This window comes from Corvus moneduloides, chromosome 3 (assembly GCF_009650955.1).
Source record: "Corvus moneduloides isolate bCorMon1 chromosome 3, bCorMon1.pri, whole genome shotgun sequence".
Taxonomy (NCBI): Eukaryota; Metazoa; Chordata; class Aves; order Passeriformes; family Corvidae; genus Corvus; species Corvus moneduloides.
In genome coordinates this window covers 90,231,139-90,244,299 of record NC_045478.1, presented here as the reverse complement: position 1 = coordinate 90,244,299, position 13,161 = coordinate 90,231,139, and the positions used below count along the sequence as shown (strand labels likewise).

At 49.3% G+C, this 13,161-nt stretch overlaps 2 protein-coding genes across 6 annotated transcripts in view; one reads left to right on the top strand and one right to left on the bottom strand.

Annotated features, from left to right (window-relative positions):
• Nucleotides 1–4,057, bottom strand: part of RNF8 (ring finger protein 8) — a 22,366-nt gene extending 18,309 nt beyond the window's left edge. For both annotated transcript variants that reach the window (XM_032102719.1, XM_032102717.1), the window contains exon 1: nt 3,589–4,057. In XM_032102719.1, the coding sequence (XP_031958610.1) occupies nt 3,589–3,681 (93 nt within the window). In that variant the 5' untranslated portion in view covers nt 3,682–4,057. The remainder of the gene's footprint in view (nt 1–3,588) is intronic.
• AARS2 (alanyl-tRNA synthetase 2, mitochondrial) overlaps nt 1–13,161 on the top strand; it is an 18,651-nt gene extending 5,490 nt beyond the window's left edge. Inside the window, exons 9-22 of one of the 4 annotated variants that reach the window (XM_032102714.1) lie at nt 204–315; nt 1,226–1,353; nt 2,101–2,251; nt 4,053–4,222; nt 5,200–5,313; nt 5,706–5,846; nt 6,476–6,613; nt 7,019–7,128; nt 8,213–8,321; nt 9,828–9,950; nt 10,293–10,403; nt 11,930–12,013; nt 12,153–12,263; nt 12,639–13,161. In XM_032102714.1, coding sequence (XP_031958605.1) covers nt 204–315; nt 1,226–1,353; nt 2,101–2,251; nt 4,053–4,222; nt 5,200–5,313; nt 5,706–5,846; nt 6,476–6,613; nt 7,019–7,128; nt 8,213–8,321; nt 9,828–9,950; nt 10,293–10,403; nt 11,930–12,013; nt 12,153–12,263; nt 12,639–12,803 — 1,767 coding nt within the window. In that variant the 3' untranslated portion in view covers nt 12,804–13,161. Of the gene's footprint in view, nt 1–203; nt 316–1,225; nt 1,354–2,100; nt 2,252–4,052; nt 4,223–5,199; nt 5,314–5,705; nt 5,847–6,475; nt 6,614–7,018; nt 7,129–8,212; nt 8,322–9,827; nt 9,951–10,292; nt 10,438–11,929; nt 12,014–12,152; nt 12,264–12,638 lie in introns of those variants that run through there. The other 3 variants (XM_032102715.1, XM_032102716.1, XR_004238898.1) reach the window with 3 other exon arrangements.

Below are 13,161 nucleotides of genomic sequence, written 5' to 3'. Positions count from 1 at the left end.
GGTCAATATTTCCTTGACAGGAATGGTGACAGGAGGCACAATGACTTTGGCACTGTTCAATAATGCATCAGAGCCATGTTGTGATGGATACTTGCAGAACACAAAGGGCAGTTGATATGCTTTGAGCTGACTGAGCAGGGCTGAGCTGAGCTGGGGAACTCCCTGAAATGTTGTGGCTAACCCTTCTTCTGATCCTTGGGCAGATCAAGGATATCATCAATGAGAACGAGGCCGCGTTTCTGTCCTCCCTGGAGCGTGGGAGGCGAATCATCGAGCGGACAGTGCAGCAGATGGAGCCCTCCACAAATTTCCCAGGTGAGGGTCCCTCCTCTGACAAGCTGCACTTAGAGACAGTTTGCTCCAGGTCCTCACAAGCATGGCAGTCAAAACTGGTTGGTGTCTGTCTCCCCTGCATTTTCTGTGACCGTCTAGCCCCAGACAGAGCAGCAGATGTTCCTTTCTCCAGATTGCAGTTGTTTTCTAGTACTTTGTTCTCACAACAACTAGGCATCAAGCAAGTTAGAAACATGCCCTTGTGTAGATGCTGAGAAGGCTAGCAGAGAAAAATTCTCCGCTTTTTACTGTCTCATGTGAAAGTCTCCGTTCTCACGCAAGCTAGCTGTCTGACGGTTTGCTATTTGGTAAACATTTCCAGGTGCAGGGCTGTTGTGAGAACATAGTGGAATTGTTTTTTGGTTCACTGGGAATAATATTTTGAAATGGGTGGTTATACTGCTCAGCCACTCACTTTGGTGGGTGGCTAGCCAAGGGGCCAGTCACGTAATTTCTCTTTTGCGACCCATGCTATAAAAAGATGGGGTTTTGGCATTAAAGGGGTCGGCTTCGACCATACTTCTCTGACCTGAATCTATGTTGTTTTTCACTGTCCCTGTGCGCAACAGCGACACCCTTGCTGTTTTATTGACTGATAACTAGGTCCTTACAACACACAGCTGAGAGGAGTAGCACAAGACCCAACCAGGGCAGCTGCCTGTCTAGATGTGCTGCACTGAATTTTAGCAGGAATGGGGCTGTAGAGCATCCTTAGTACTCAGTCCCATGCAAAAAGAACTGCATGGCTTCTCTTCCCCTTTAACTTTTGCACACAGTACAGGTGGATCCAGTTACCAAAGCACACACTAGATTGGTCCCATCCAGACAAATCTTGAGATGCCTTTGCCTTCTGTGTTCACACAGAGTTCTTGTCCTTCTTTTTGTCTTACAGCTGAAGTAGCCTGGTCTCTCTATGGGAGTTTGGGATTCCCTCGGGATCTGATTGACTTGATGCTTGAAGAGAAGGGAATCAGTTTGGATTCAGCTGCTTTTAACGAACTTGCTCTGGAAGATGCAAAGGTAAGAGGGAAACCTGCCTTGTCCGAGTCATTCAAAGCCTTACCTATCTCCTGTGAACATGGAAGCAGGCTCCCTTTCACTGCTGAGGCTCTTTGGAGCACCACAGGACTACATACCTTCTCGCTGAAGGGGAAGTGAGTCTGAAATAGCAGTGTCATCACAATCCTCTTGTTTCTGAATGTGGGACTGAAGTACTGGCTGGCGATTTTTCTTCAGGTATTTTATGATGCTGACTGTTGCTGGAGTGAAGGTTATAAAATACTTATATAGGTTAGGAGACTCCTCTGTCGGTCATGTAGTCTAACTTCTCACACAAGGTAGAACCAGCTTAGACAGCCCAAGAAGCAAATTATTTGTGAAGAGTTTACAAAATCTCCTTGGTCTCTGTAGTGCTGAAATACTTGCACTGCCCACCAACCACCACCACCACCCCCCAGTGCAGTAATTGGTTTGAGGCCTTGCTGTCCTGAGCTTTAATGACCTGGGAGCTTCACAGCTACACAGCAAGCTGTGCCAGGAGCAATGTGTTAAGAGTTGTGTATGGCCTGGCTCAAGGCTAGCACAAGTGGTATTGAGTGCTTGTGAGGTTTGAAGGGATGGGGTTGGTTAACAGTAGCCTACATCAGCCTGGATCTGAACAAGCCTTTTCCATGAAGGTGGAAGAAATCATTCCTAGCCTTGTAGCTCCAGTTACGTTTGCTTGCCCCCAGGTATCTCCCATCTAACCGTGCCTTTGCTCTGCTGCAGCGGAAGGCTGGTGGCCCACAGGCAGGACAGCCAGGCAACACAAACACCCAGCTGGATGTGCACTCGCTGGCTCAGCTGCGGAGCAGCAGCGTGCCTGCTACCGACGACTCCCCGAAGTACGCCTACACGCTGGGGCGGCACGGGCACTACGGTGAGTGCCTGGCCTCCTGCAAGGCAAGCTCTGCTGCAGTCCCTCACATGACTGCTTTTGCTGCCTAACCTCATGCATGCACAACGTGTACTTCGTGGTACAAACCTGTCCACCTTGCTGCCGCAGCTTTTCCCTACCGCTGTAGCTCATCCCAAACTAGGTGCTTTTCTTAGTGCTGTTGGTATGTCCCTAGGAAGGCTCTGGGCTGGTAACAAGGCTGAGCTCTGCATTGGCACCACCTGGGTGCAGTGGTGAAACAGGGACTGTTGATTTCTTCCGGAGAAAAGTCTGTCTCCAACAATTAGGCTTCTGGGTGTGTGCGCTCGGGAGAAAGAAGGGTAATTACGCAAAGGGATTATGTAGTTGTGTGAAACCATGCCCCTGCTGTTTCCGTGGCATACCACTAGGTGCCAGCGCAGGCTTTTTGGCATCCAGGGTAACTGAGGTTGCTGATGCTCTATGGAAGGCATGAAGTTAAGCCACGGGGAGCAAGAGGTGGTGTGGCTGTCACAGACAATTAGAGATGGCTGTGTACAGCCAACTCCCTTTTACCCAGTGTGCCGGTGGCAGCCCACGCTAAGCAGAAAGCGAGGCAATTCAAGCTATATATACTACAGCAAGAGCACAACAGAGGAAAAAAGCCTAGCAGTGACATTGGCTGAAATCTCCAAGCTAGAACTGTCCCACCTTCTCAGCTTCTGAATTATGGAATAATTCAGGTTGAAGGGGATCTCTGGATGTCCAATTTCTTGATAAAAGTAACATCAGTTTCACAGTTGTATCACCTTGCTCAGAGCCTTGTCCATTTAAGTTTTCAGTATCTTCGGGAACAGAGATCTCACAGCCTCTCTGTTCCCTGTTCTTTATCACTCTTAGAGTGTAAAGTTTTTTTTTCTTTACACACAGCCAGAATTTTCTGTACTCTAGATGTAGTCTCCCAAATGCTAAATAGGGATGAATAACCTCTTCTTTGACCTGCTGGCTATGTTTGCGTTCATACAGCCCAGCAGGCAGGCAGCCTTCCTTGCTGCAAGGGCACCCTGCTGGTTTATGTTCAGCTTGCTCCTGAGAGCCTAAGATTTCTGTCAGTCCATTTCTGTAGACTGCTCAGATACCTCTGTAAAGCAGTCCAGTTCTTCAAGATATCAGCCAGTCCCTGCCAATTAAGTGGGATATGGGTACATCCCATTTTGTCAGGGATAGTCATTAAGGAAGATGTTGAGTGGTGTTGTCCCTTACAGCCACCAAGTAGCTCTACTAGTAGCTGAATATCATTGAACACTGAACTACTGAGCAATTCTCTCTGGGGCCCCCTGCCCAGCCAGTTACACACCCACCTTATGGTCCACTTGTCCATAGTGCCCAAGTTTGGGTTCAAGGATCCTATGGGAGAGCATGTTAGAAGCTTGCTGCGTCCAGGAAGGTGACATCCCTGCTGTCCCATATCCACAATGTCTGTCATCTCTTCATAAAAGTCAGGTTTGCCAAGCTTGCAGTGTAGCAAGATGCAGATGTGTCTGTGCCACATTTTCTTCTACCAGGCTCATGTGGAGCCGGATTGGGTGTCCCTGCCTGCTTAGCTGCTACTCAGCAGTTCTGTCATTAGGTAAGTGAGGGGTGAAGTAGTTCTAGTCCTTTGTCCTTTCTACCAGTAGCTGTTCCTCTCCTACCAAGGCAAAGTGCCAGCTTTCAGTATAGCCCGGGTGTTGGCAGGGTTGGCATGGGGAAGTGATCCCTCCTTTCCTGTTGCAATCTGACAGGATGTGTGCACTAATTGCTGCTGTCTTCTTTCCCCTGACAGAGTTCAGTCCATGCCAGGCCACTGTCCTGATGCTGTACAGAGATCAGTCTCTCCAGAAGGAGGTTGGGGCAGGGCAGCGCTGTGGTGTCATCTTGGACAGGACTAACTTCTATGCAGAGCAGGGTGGGCAAGATTCTGACCAAGGCTACATGATACGTTTAGGACAGCAGGTAAGGCCCTTTGCTGCCTAACCCAAGGCTGCTACGGGTTCTGAGGCCAGGCACAATTCCCCAAGTGATGGGTTTACTGTGTTCATTCGCAAGCTGCTGTCTCTTGACAGTTCCCTTGGCATCAAGGTGGGGTGAGGCAGAATCAGCAGTAACTTCACAGAGGTGTACTTGCTGCTCTGGTTGTCTCTCACAGCTCTTTGCATTTCATCTTGCTGAGGAAAACTAAAGTCTTCTCAGGTCTTCCTTCAATGTGCTGCATTCTTGCCAGCTGGGGTTGTAATGCTGAGAGAAGGCAGTCATTGACCACAGAGTCTGTGACTTAAGTAACTTACCTCTGGTCAGTCCTGGACAGCTGCAAGCAGTGCCCAACCTGACATCCAGTGCAAAAACTCATATTCCCCCCAAGAGCGTCAGGGAGGACCTCCACTTCTGCAGCATGTTCCTTCAGCCTTGCCAGAGGGAGAGCTTTGACCCTGTCCTGGGAAGTTACATGAGGTGCAGCTTTTTCTCCTTTCCCCATTCCAGCTCTTGATAATCACCCCTGGGCCTTTTTAGCCTTGCAGAATGTGACAGTGCCTTGCTCAGCACTTCCCCCCAAGCCAAAGTGGTGGTCCAGTTTTTGTTTCCATCCCATTGAGGCAGAAATGGTACCTTGGATGCCAGAGACAGGTGCCTTGGGAGATGCTGTCCATTTTCTCATGGATGAGCATACTTGCTAAGAAAATTCATCAGCACGGGTGGCATTAGTGCCCCTCCACTGCAAGCTGGCAACCTCAATGTATGTGTGTAGTGAGTGGCTGGGTACATGGAAGGTCTGGGACACTTTGGTTATGTTTGCAGTAAGCTTCTCTCTGCTTTTCCCACCCGTCCCTCTCTTTTAGGGATTGGTGGGAATTGTGTTTGGGTCAAGCAGATACATAGCACAGGTATTTGGATCTTCCCTGTGTCCTAACTCATCTTTCTGTCTCTTTTCTCAGGATGTACTCTTCCCTGTAGAGTCAGTTCATCTCTGTGGTGGCTACGTGATCCATGAGGTCACTGCTGTGGAAACCCTGCGTGTTGGTGACCAAGTGCAGCTCTTTGTGGATGAGGTTGATAAGCTAACTGCTCTTAACCTTTTCCTTGTGATGTCCTGAGTAACCCGGGCACAGCAGGTCTTTGTCCATTGTATTCTTGACACTGTTCTTCATTGTAGTGTGCAGTGGGAAGGAGACATCACAACTGACTCTGTAATCTTTGCGAGCCATTGGTCTGTCCAAAAGTATCCAGCCTACCCTTTACTGTTTTTCAAAGATGATCCCATGGAAAAAGAAGTTAGATCTGCCCTGTCATGTAACTCATCTGACAGCTGTGCTACCCGTTGGTTTTCCTCCATCTTCTCCTATCCCCTCACATGCAGCCTTTTCCTTATCTCTTTGTGCCGTGCCCTGCTCCCCTGAGCTGTGGAGAACCAGCACTCCTGCTGACTGGTGTGTGCTTTCAGGTGCAGCGCCTGGCCTGCATGACGAACCACACCGCCACGCACCTGCTGAACTTCGCGCTCCGCCACGTCCTGGGTGACAGCGCCGAGCAGCGGGGCTCCCATGTGACAGCAGAGCGGCTGCGCTTCGACTTTGATGCCAAGGTGACTCTGAAATCCAGTTTCCTAGTTCTCAGCAGTACCACCATTCCAGTACTGCTCTTCTCTCCAGGGATTTTTCCCCTCTTGCCGTAATCACTCCTTCAGAGACAAGTCACATTTTATCTGAGTAATGAAGCTTGGTCCTCTGGATGTGACTGCGTCCGCTTTGCGTTGTCCTGGCCCTGAGCAGGGCTTGCTGAGGGGATGAATGGGGGTCAGAAGGGAAAGGACTTAGCAAGGCCAGTGGTCATGGGACTGACACGAAATAGTGTAAAGGGGTCTTTCAGAGATGGTGCTTGGCTGTGGCACATATCTGATGTCAGACATTCAGGCAAGAGCATTTGTGAAGCTTTGGGTCAGGCTGAGTGCTGGCCCTGGTAACCTGTCACTCATTCCAGTATCTCTCTTGAGGGCTTTGGCTGATGCTCTTGCATCAAAAATCCTTATCTGTCATGGGAGGAGAGGGTGGGAGGGCCATGATGTTCACAGTTCCTTTTTACAAGCAGAGAAGATGAGATGCAGGGGAAGAGTGGTGTGCCCAAGCTGAGTCATCTGGTGACTCTGTCCCAGTTCTCCCTCCTTCGTTCTCTACCTCTCAGGAGCCTTCTCCTGAGTGTGGCTGATTTCCTCAGGGCCATGTGACCGTGGAGCAGCTGCAGCAAGTGGAGCAAGTGGTCCAGGATCTGATCAAAAAAAACGAGGTGGTGCATATGGCTGAAGTGCCCCTCACACTGGCAAGAAGAGTTCGGGGGCTCCGGGCAGTGGATGAGGTATGACAGGATGGCAGCACACATCTTCGTGAGCCTTCTCCTTCAGCAGGAATCAGCTGGGACACGAGATGTTGACACAACATATTTCTGCAAGGGAATTGTCTCCCAAAACTCCTAAGGGAAAATAGGACAGAGATGAGATTCAGGACACTGTGTTGTAGAACATGGAGACTGGTGATGCACAGGCTTTCTGTTTATGCCTGTGGACCAAAAGCCTGTCATGTCACCAATTGTTTCTTCTCCCCACTGGTGGCTGGTTGTGGAGGAGAAGTAGTGCCACCCCTGACTCAGGGGCTGCTCTAGAATAGGGGAAAAATGAGGCAGACACCTGAAGCCATGTAGTCAGTCTGTAAGTGCCCCTGAACAACCATGTTGTTAGCTGCTGATCCCTATCTCCTCTGTCAGGGGTATCCAGATCCAGTGAGGATAGTGTCCCTGGGGGTCCCTGTGGAGAATGTGCTGACCTGTGACTCCAAGGCTGCAATGCAGACCTCTGTGGAGCTCTGCTGTGGGACGTAAGTGACTTTTACTTGCAGCCAGAAGGCATGTTTTTGGGCACTGGTGGCTGAGATAGAAGCATCACTACAAGCTCAACTCCCTGTCACTGTGAAACTAAGTTTCCTCACTGAAAAAATACTGTGAGGACAGGGCTAGTTACGAAGCTTTGGAAGTTCCAGGGTGAGCAAACTTTAATGAAATGCACAGCATTTTTCCTTACTTCATAGTCTGAAAGCAACCTGGAAGCCACAGCACCAGCAGAGTGTGGGAAAGGTGTGTGTGACCTGTCACACCAGGGTTGTGGTGCTTTGCCTTTGGGGTTGTAGGAGGGCTGGGGACCCAGCTGGAGACTCCCATTCAGCTGTGAGAACTTGAGACTGCTCTGATTATTTTAATTAATTATCTTCACCCTCTTCTGCTTTTAGCAGTAATGAGAGTAGAAGAAAAGTTAATCAATCTTAGGACAGTGCTGACACAAAAAAAAAAGAAGGAACAAACTGGTCTTAGAGCAGACAGAGCTGAAAATGAGAAATTTTCTAGCCATGAGATCTTGTTGGGAGTAGTAGGACAAGAAACTGCATGGGAGAAGAGATGATCAGTTCTTGTGAAGCTGTCTGGAATGATTACTTGTGGTAACAGAACCCAAGACACTGTAGTTTTCATACCCAGTGTTGAATAAACAAGAAGGAAAAGGGAGGTTGTCAGTGTCCTGAGACTGCACAACTATCCTTTGTCTGGAGTCTACTGGCCGGGCTGTGAGCTGGCCTGACAAAAAAGTGGTGGAGTAGCAGCTGAGTAGTAGAGAAAAATGCCAATTCATCTCACTGCTGAAGGAGAGGAAAGGAGGACAAAACTTGGCTGCACCATTTGACTGGAGCCTGCTGGGCAGGTAGCACAGAGGTTCCTCTGGAGTAGCTTCAACCCTGCTATCTCTTGCCTAACAGGGTACCATCAGGATTTTAGGGATGGGAAAAGAGTCAAGGTATTGGGATTAGGAAAGAGCTGGTGGACTTTAGAGTTTTCTAAAAACAAAGCAAACTTCCTGATTTCTGTTTGTGAAGAGCAATGTGCTTTCTTTCCTATTCTCCGCTGACTTTTTAGGCACCTTCTCCGAACAGGATCTGTGGAAGATCTGGCCATCGTCAGCGAGCGCCAGCTTGTCAGAGGGATTAGCCGTGTCATTGCAGTGACAGGGGGACAAGCCAAAGAGGTAAGAAAGAGGGAACTGAGATTTCTGCCCATGTCAAGGCAATGCCAGAAAGACCAAACTTTGTAGGTTCCTCATAGACAATTAGCTCCAACTGCTTTGGTTGGAGCCTCCCTGCTGTGCCTCATCTGGCTTCCTGCTTCACCCTTAAGACTCAGCTCTGCTACTGAACCTCACTATTCACCTCCTTTCCCTCCCATCCTAGTTCTCTGTCTCCTTGACCTTCATTTCTCCCTTCAGACCCTCTTTTGCAAGATAAAAACTTGGCACAAAATATCAGGAAGCCTCTGGTCTATAAATTTCAATCCCCCAGTAGGTATTTAAAGGTGTAATTCTTTGTGCATTGATTTCACCTCCTGCCTATCACAGCTGGATTTGCACTTGATGATTACAGGGCTTTGGCCTCATTCTTACAGCCCTTTTGCTTCCTTTCTTTAGTCCTTCTCCTGCTAAACTGTGATTCTGGTCTGGCTGGGTGTGTATAAAAAGTAAGCAACCTACTATTGAGTTTGTGAGATCACTCTGTCCTTTGAGTATTTGGAAGTGTCAGGTGCCCCGTAAACCTTCGCTCTTCCTTTAAGGCTGCTGTCAGAGGAGAGTGACTCATAGTCAGTGGAATTGGAAACACTGAAGGCAAAGCCCACCCCTGCAAATCTGTTACTTTTTGGCTGGCCGTCCCCTGTGCATCTGTGTCCCAGAGAAGCTTTTCTTCATGCAGAAGAACAAAAAGCTGCAGGGCACATCTTCATGCTTTGCTGGAAGTGCTGACCTGGAGAGCCCTCGAGAGGAGCTCTGTGCAAGTGTTAATGAGACAAGGGAGGCTGCAGGCATGAGAGAATTACTTGAAATAAGGGTTGTGTATCCTAGCTAGGCAGAGCAGTCCTCTGCTGTCCTGCTCTAAAATCTCACAGGACCATCCTGGGCACAGACATCTGGCAGGGAGGAAATGCTCCAAACCATAAGGATTGGCACTGGTGAAAAAGGCTTGTAATAGCTTTTTAAAAACTTATTAATAGTAGCATTGTTGGTGAAAACAATAACAAATATACCAGGATAGCTAAACTCAGGAAATATGCTTTAACAGCTGATGAGGTTTCTTTCAGCTTTAGTGTTTCTCTTGTTTCTTCAGTCACTTGTTTCAAGATTGCATTTGCTAATGAAAAAAGCTCTAAGATGCTCCACAGAGCTCCCCAGTTTTTCCTCAGTGAAATCCTGATGATTTTGGTGCAAATTTTTAAGGAAACATGAATTTTGACCGTAAATACCACATAAAGCTCGACAGCTTGGTCCTCGTGAGTGTGACTATCTAGTGCTGGTTGCAAATCTAGAGAGGAATGTTGTATTTCAGAGTCTTGTGGGAACAGTCATTCCTAAACCATCTGTAAGTGTCTTCTTACTGGATTCTGAGCAGCATTTCAGTGCTCATGACTGCTGTCTCCTCCCTTTCTCCATCCCTGTGGATTGTTTCTGTTGCTGCATTTGAAGCATGCATTCCTTCCATCTCTGCAGGCCCGGGAAGTAGGCCAGTGCTTGGCTATGGAAGTGGATTCTGTCTCTCTACGAATGCAGCAGAGGATCACCTCTATTCCTGAGATGCAGAACCTCTCCAAAGAAGTGGGCCAGTTGACCCAAGTAAGGATTACAGTCCTATATAGAAAGAGTCCAGTATGGGCTTTATCCACTTGAGACACTTTTTCCCTACCAGGTTCACATCTTACCATGGTCAATAGCAAGGGCAAGTTGCTCCCTGCTGTTGCTTCTTTGGTCATAAGGATTTTTGCCAGTGTCCAGGTGTCTGTGTTGCAGATGGCGAGCTGAAAAGAGAAAGCTGCTCACCACAGTGACTGGCTGCCCTGATCACATGGGTTAAAGCAGGGTCTGTGAAGAGGCCATACTCCAGCCTGACCTCCCAGAGAACTAGCACTCTATGTCTAGGTACAGTTTAATGTTCTTACAGAGCAATTTGTCTTGCAGGTGGTGGCCAGCACTGTAATGCCCCAGTGGCAAAGAAAAGAACTACAGACCAGCCTGAAAGCACTGCAGCGAACGGCCAACACAGCTATCAAAAAACTGGAGCTGCAGCAGGTACTGAGGCAGCAGCACCCTGACTTGCAGCCAGGTGATAGCACACACCAGGGCACCTGGTGTCTCTGTCACACTTCACAGCCACTCAGTTACTAGGGTCTCATTAGAAGGCTGAAGAAAGCCCATACAGTCACACACAGTGCAACACAAGCCCTTTGTTGGGTTGATTTCACTGGCATTATCCAGGGCCATTGTTTAAAATGCAGAGAATGAGTGGCTGGGCTTTTTTAGCACCTGCAGAATTTCCGTGTCTTCCTGCCTGTGAGAACAGAGACCTACCCATACAAGCATTTTTGGCCAATACCAGTAGGCAGATGGGCATCACCTCCTTGTTTAGGCATGGAGAGGATGAGATGGTCCTCACAGTGGGCTTAACAAAGTTATACAGTCAGACAGTGACGGGACAGAATCTTTCCTTCAGCTACATGGATATTGCTGTGCTTCCCGCATGTGTCTGTGTTCTGCCAATTTACATGAAAAGAGATTAGAAATGCTTATTGGTAACTTAGAGATCTCAGGAAGAACTATCCCTTTCTTAAAGTAGGAGCATCTTGCCACAGAAGCCTTCCAGAGACATGTGGCGCTGTATAGGTCCAGGAAAGAGGCTGGGGACTGAATGAATCACTCCCTATTCCACTTTTGACAGAGGTTCATCTCTGCTTGCATTTGGGGAAGGAGGGCTGTACGGGTGTCCACATGGAGATTTCAGTCCACCAGTCTTACTTTGACTTCTGCTATCAAACATCTCCCATCTGTCCCACAGAGCAGCGCTTGGCATTCCTTTTGTGTGTATATTGCATGCATATATCCCCATCTAACGCAGTTCTTGTGCTCAAGGCACGAGCTCTGGCGTGCCCCCGGTCAGAGAGAGTCCAGCTGCGTTCTTCTGTGCGTCGCTGAAGCGACTTTGGCATCAGGATGGGTGCTGCTGGCTGGGCTGGCTAGCTGGCTTCTCGGCAGAGGGAACACGGCAGGAGCCGATGGGACCGGCTCACGTTAGCTCGGAGACAGAGGAAGAGAGAGGCTGTTCTGGTCTGCCTCCTAACAGGTTTATTGTCAGAAGTTTCACAACCCGAACAAGCTCGGAAGGGATGGAATGCGATGGGATCCTCCCCCGAGGGTTGTCCTCAGTTTTATAGGGAATTTGAAAACCGCGGTGAAAGGGGAAAACAACCAATGAGTTACAGGCCAGGGGGAGGATACAATTTAACAAGAACCACTGGGGTAAACCGAGAGGCGGGAGTTCTAAAAGAGAACCAGTGAACAACCGAGTAACCGGGAATTTTCCCGAACCGGGGGAGGCGGCTTGGATCCGGGCACCGCCCAGGGGGTGCATCTTAGGCTTCTGAGCCGCCCATCGACCCACCCTCTGAGTCTGCCTCTTCGGGAAACTCGGTCCGGGGGATGGGCTGGGATTGATTGGCATCACGCTGCCCCAGCCCCACAGTGGGGGGGGTCACCGCAACACCCATCCAGCCCCCCCGTGCCACCTGTAGCCCTTCAAAGTGCTGTTTTTCTCCCTCCAGGCTGAGAAGAAGGCGCAAATCTTGCTAGCAAAATACTGCAACCAGCCTGTCATCATTGATACTGTCCCAGCTGATTCCCTCTCTGTGAGTGATCCACATTCTTTGTTGGCCCAGCAATACCTCAGGTGCTGCAAACAGCAAGAGGGAATTGCTGGGCACATTTGCTGCTGGATGCTAGTCTCCTTTGCTGTTGCCTGACCTGTCTTCTCCCTGCCTCTCTTAGATCCTAATGAAAGTAGTGAACCAGCTGTGTCACAAGTCTCCTGGCACATCAGTCCTGCTGCTCAGCCCTCAGGCTTCGGGTGAGGTGCTCTGTGCCTGTCAGGTGTCCAAGGTAAGCAGAACCCTGGTAGAGACAAGGGGAACCTGCCTGCCAAGGGGGCTGGACCCGCTGCTCAGCAGGTCCTGCTTGAGGCTTTTCCTGGGGCTTTGTCCAGTGTTGGTGGTTAATCACACAGGGGCAGAACCTGAGATGACTGTAGCAGGACCAAATGTGCTTTCAGTCTCTGCTGGGCACGGATATCCCTGGATCCTCCAGGCTGTGTTTTCCCAGGGGCAAAGTACAGCATTAACATGTAAGCTCAGCCTTTATGGTCCTCACAGTCATGACTGCCTCAGGCTGGGTGAGGAGAGGGTGCTGTTACCTTTCTTTATTCATAGACTGCAAATAATGCACAGTACAAATAAATTGTCTGTGTCTCTTCCCCAGAACTGCCTCCCCACGTTCTCTGCTGCTGACTGGGCCGTGGCTGTCTGTACGCAGATGGAAGGGAAGGCAGGAGGCTCTCCCATCGTTGCTAAGGGCAGTGGAAATGCCAAAGGCATGCAGGGAGCCCTGACTACTGCACTGGAGTTCGCTCAGAGCAAACTGTGATGCTTTAGTGCCAGGACAGCTGTATGCACCCAGCTGGACACTCGATACCAAGCATATACTCTGCCCCTCTGAAAGGATTAGCAGCTGAACATTGCTGCAACCACTGCTTTGGAGCACTTGACTTCTGACCGTCCAGGATCAGCAGAGACCCCACTGACAGAATGATACTGCTTGTTCCCAGCACAAGCACATGGGGATGGAGCCTTGGAAAGCACTAGTTGCAAACAGCGCATCCTGCTTCTTGTGGAACAGCGCAAGTCTTGCCACAGGATCAGCACTGAGATTTTGTGAGAACATGGGGAGCTGGCACAGTGTTATCCTAAAGCCATTAAAGGGTAGAGAGTATCCATTCACCTGA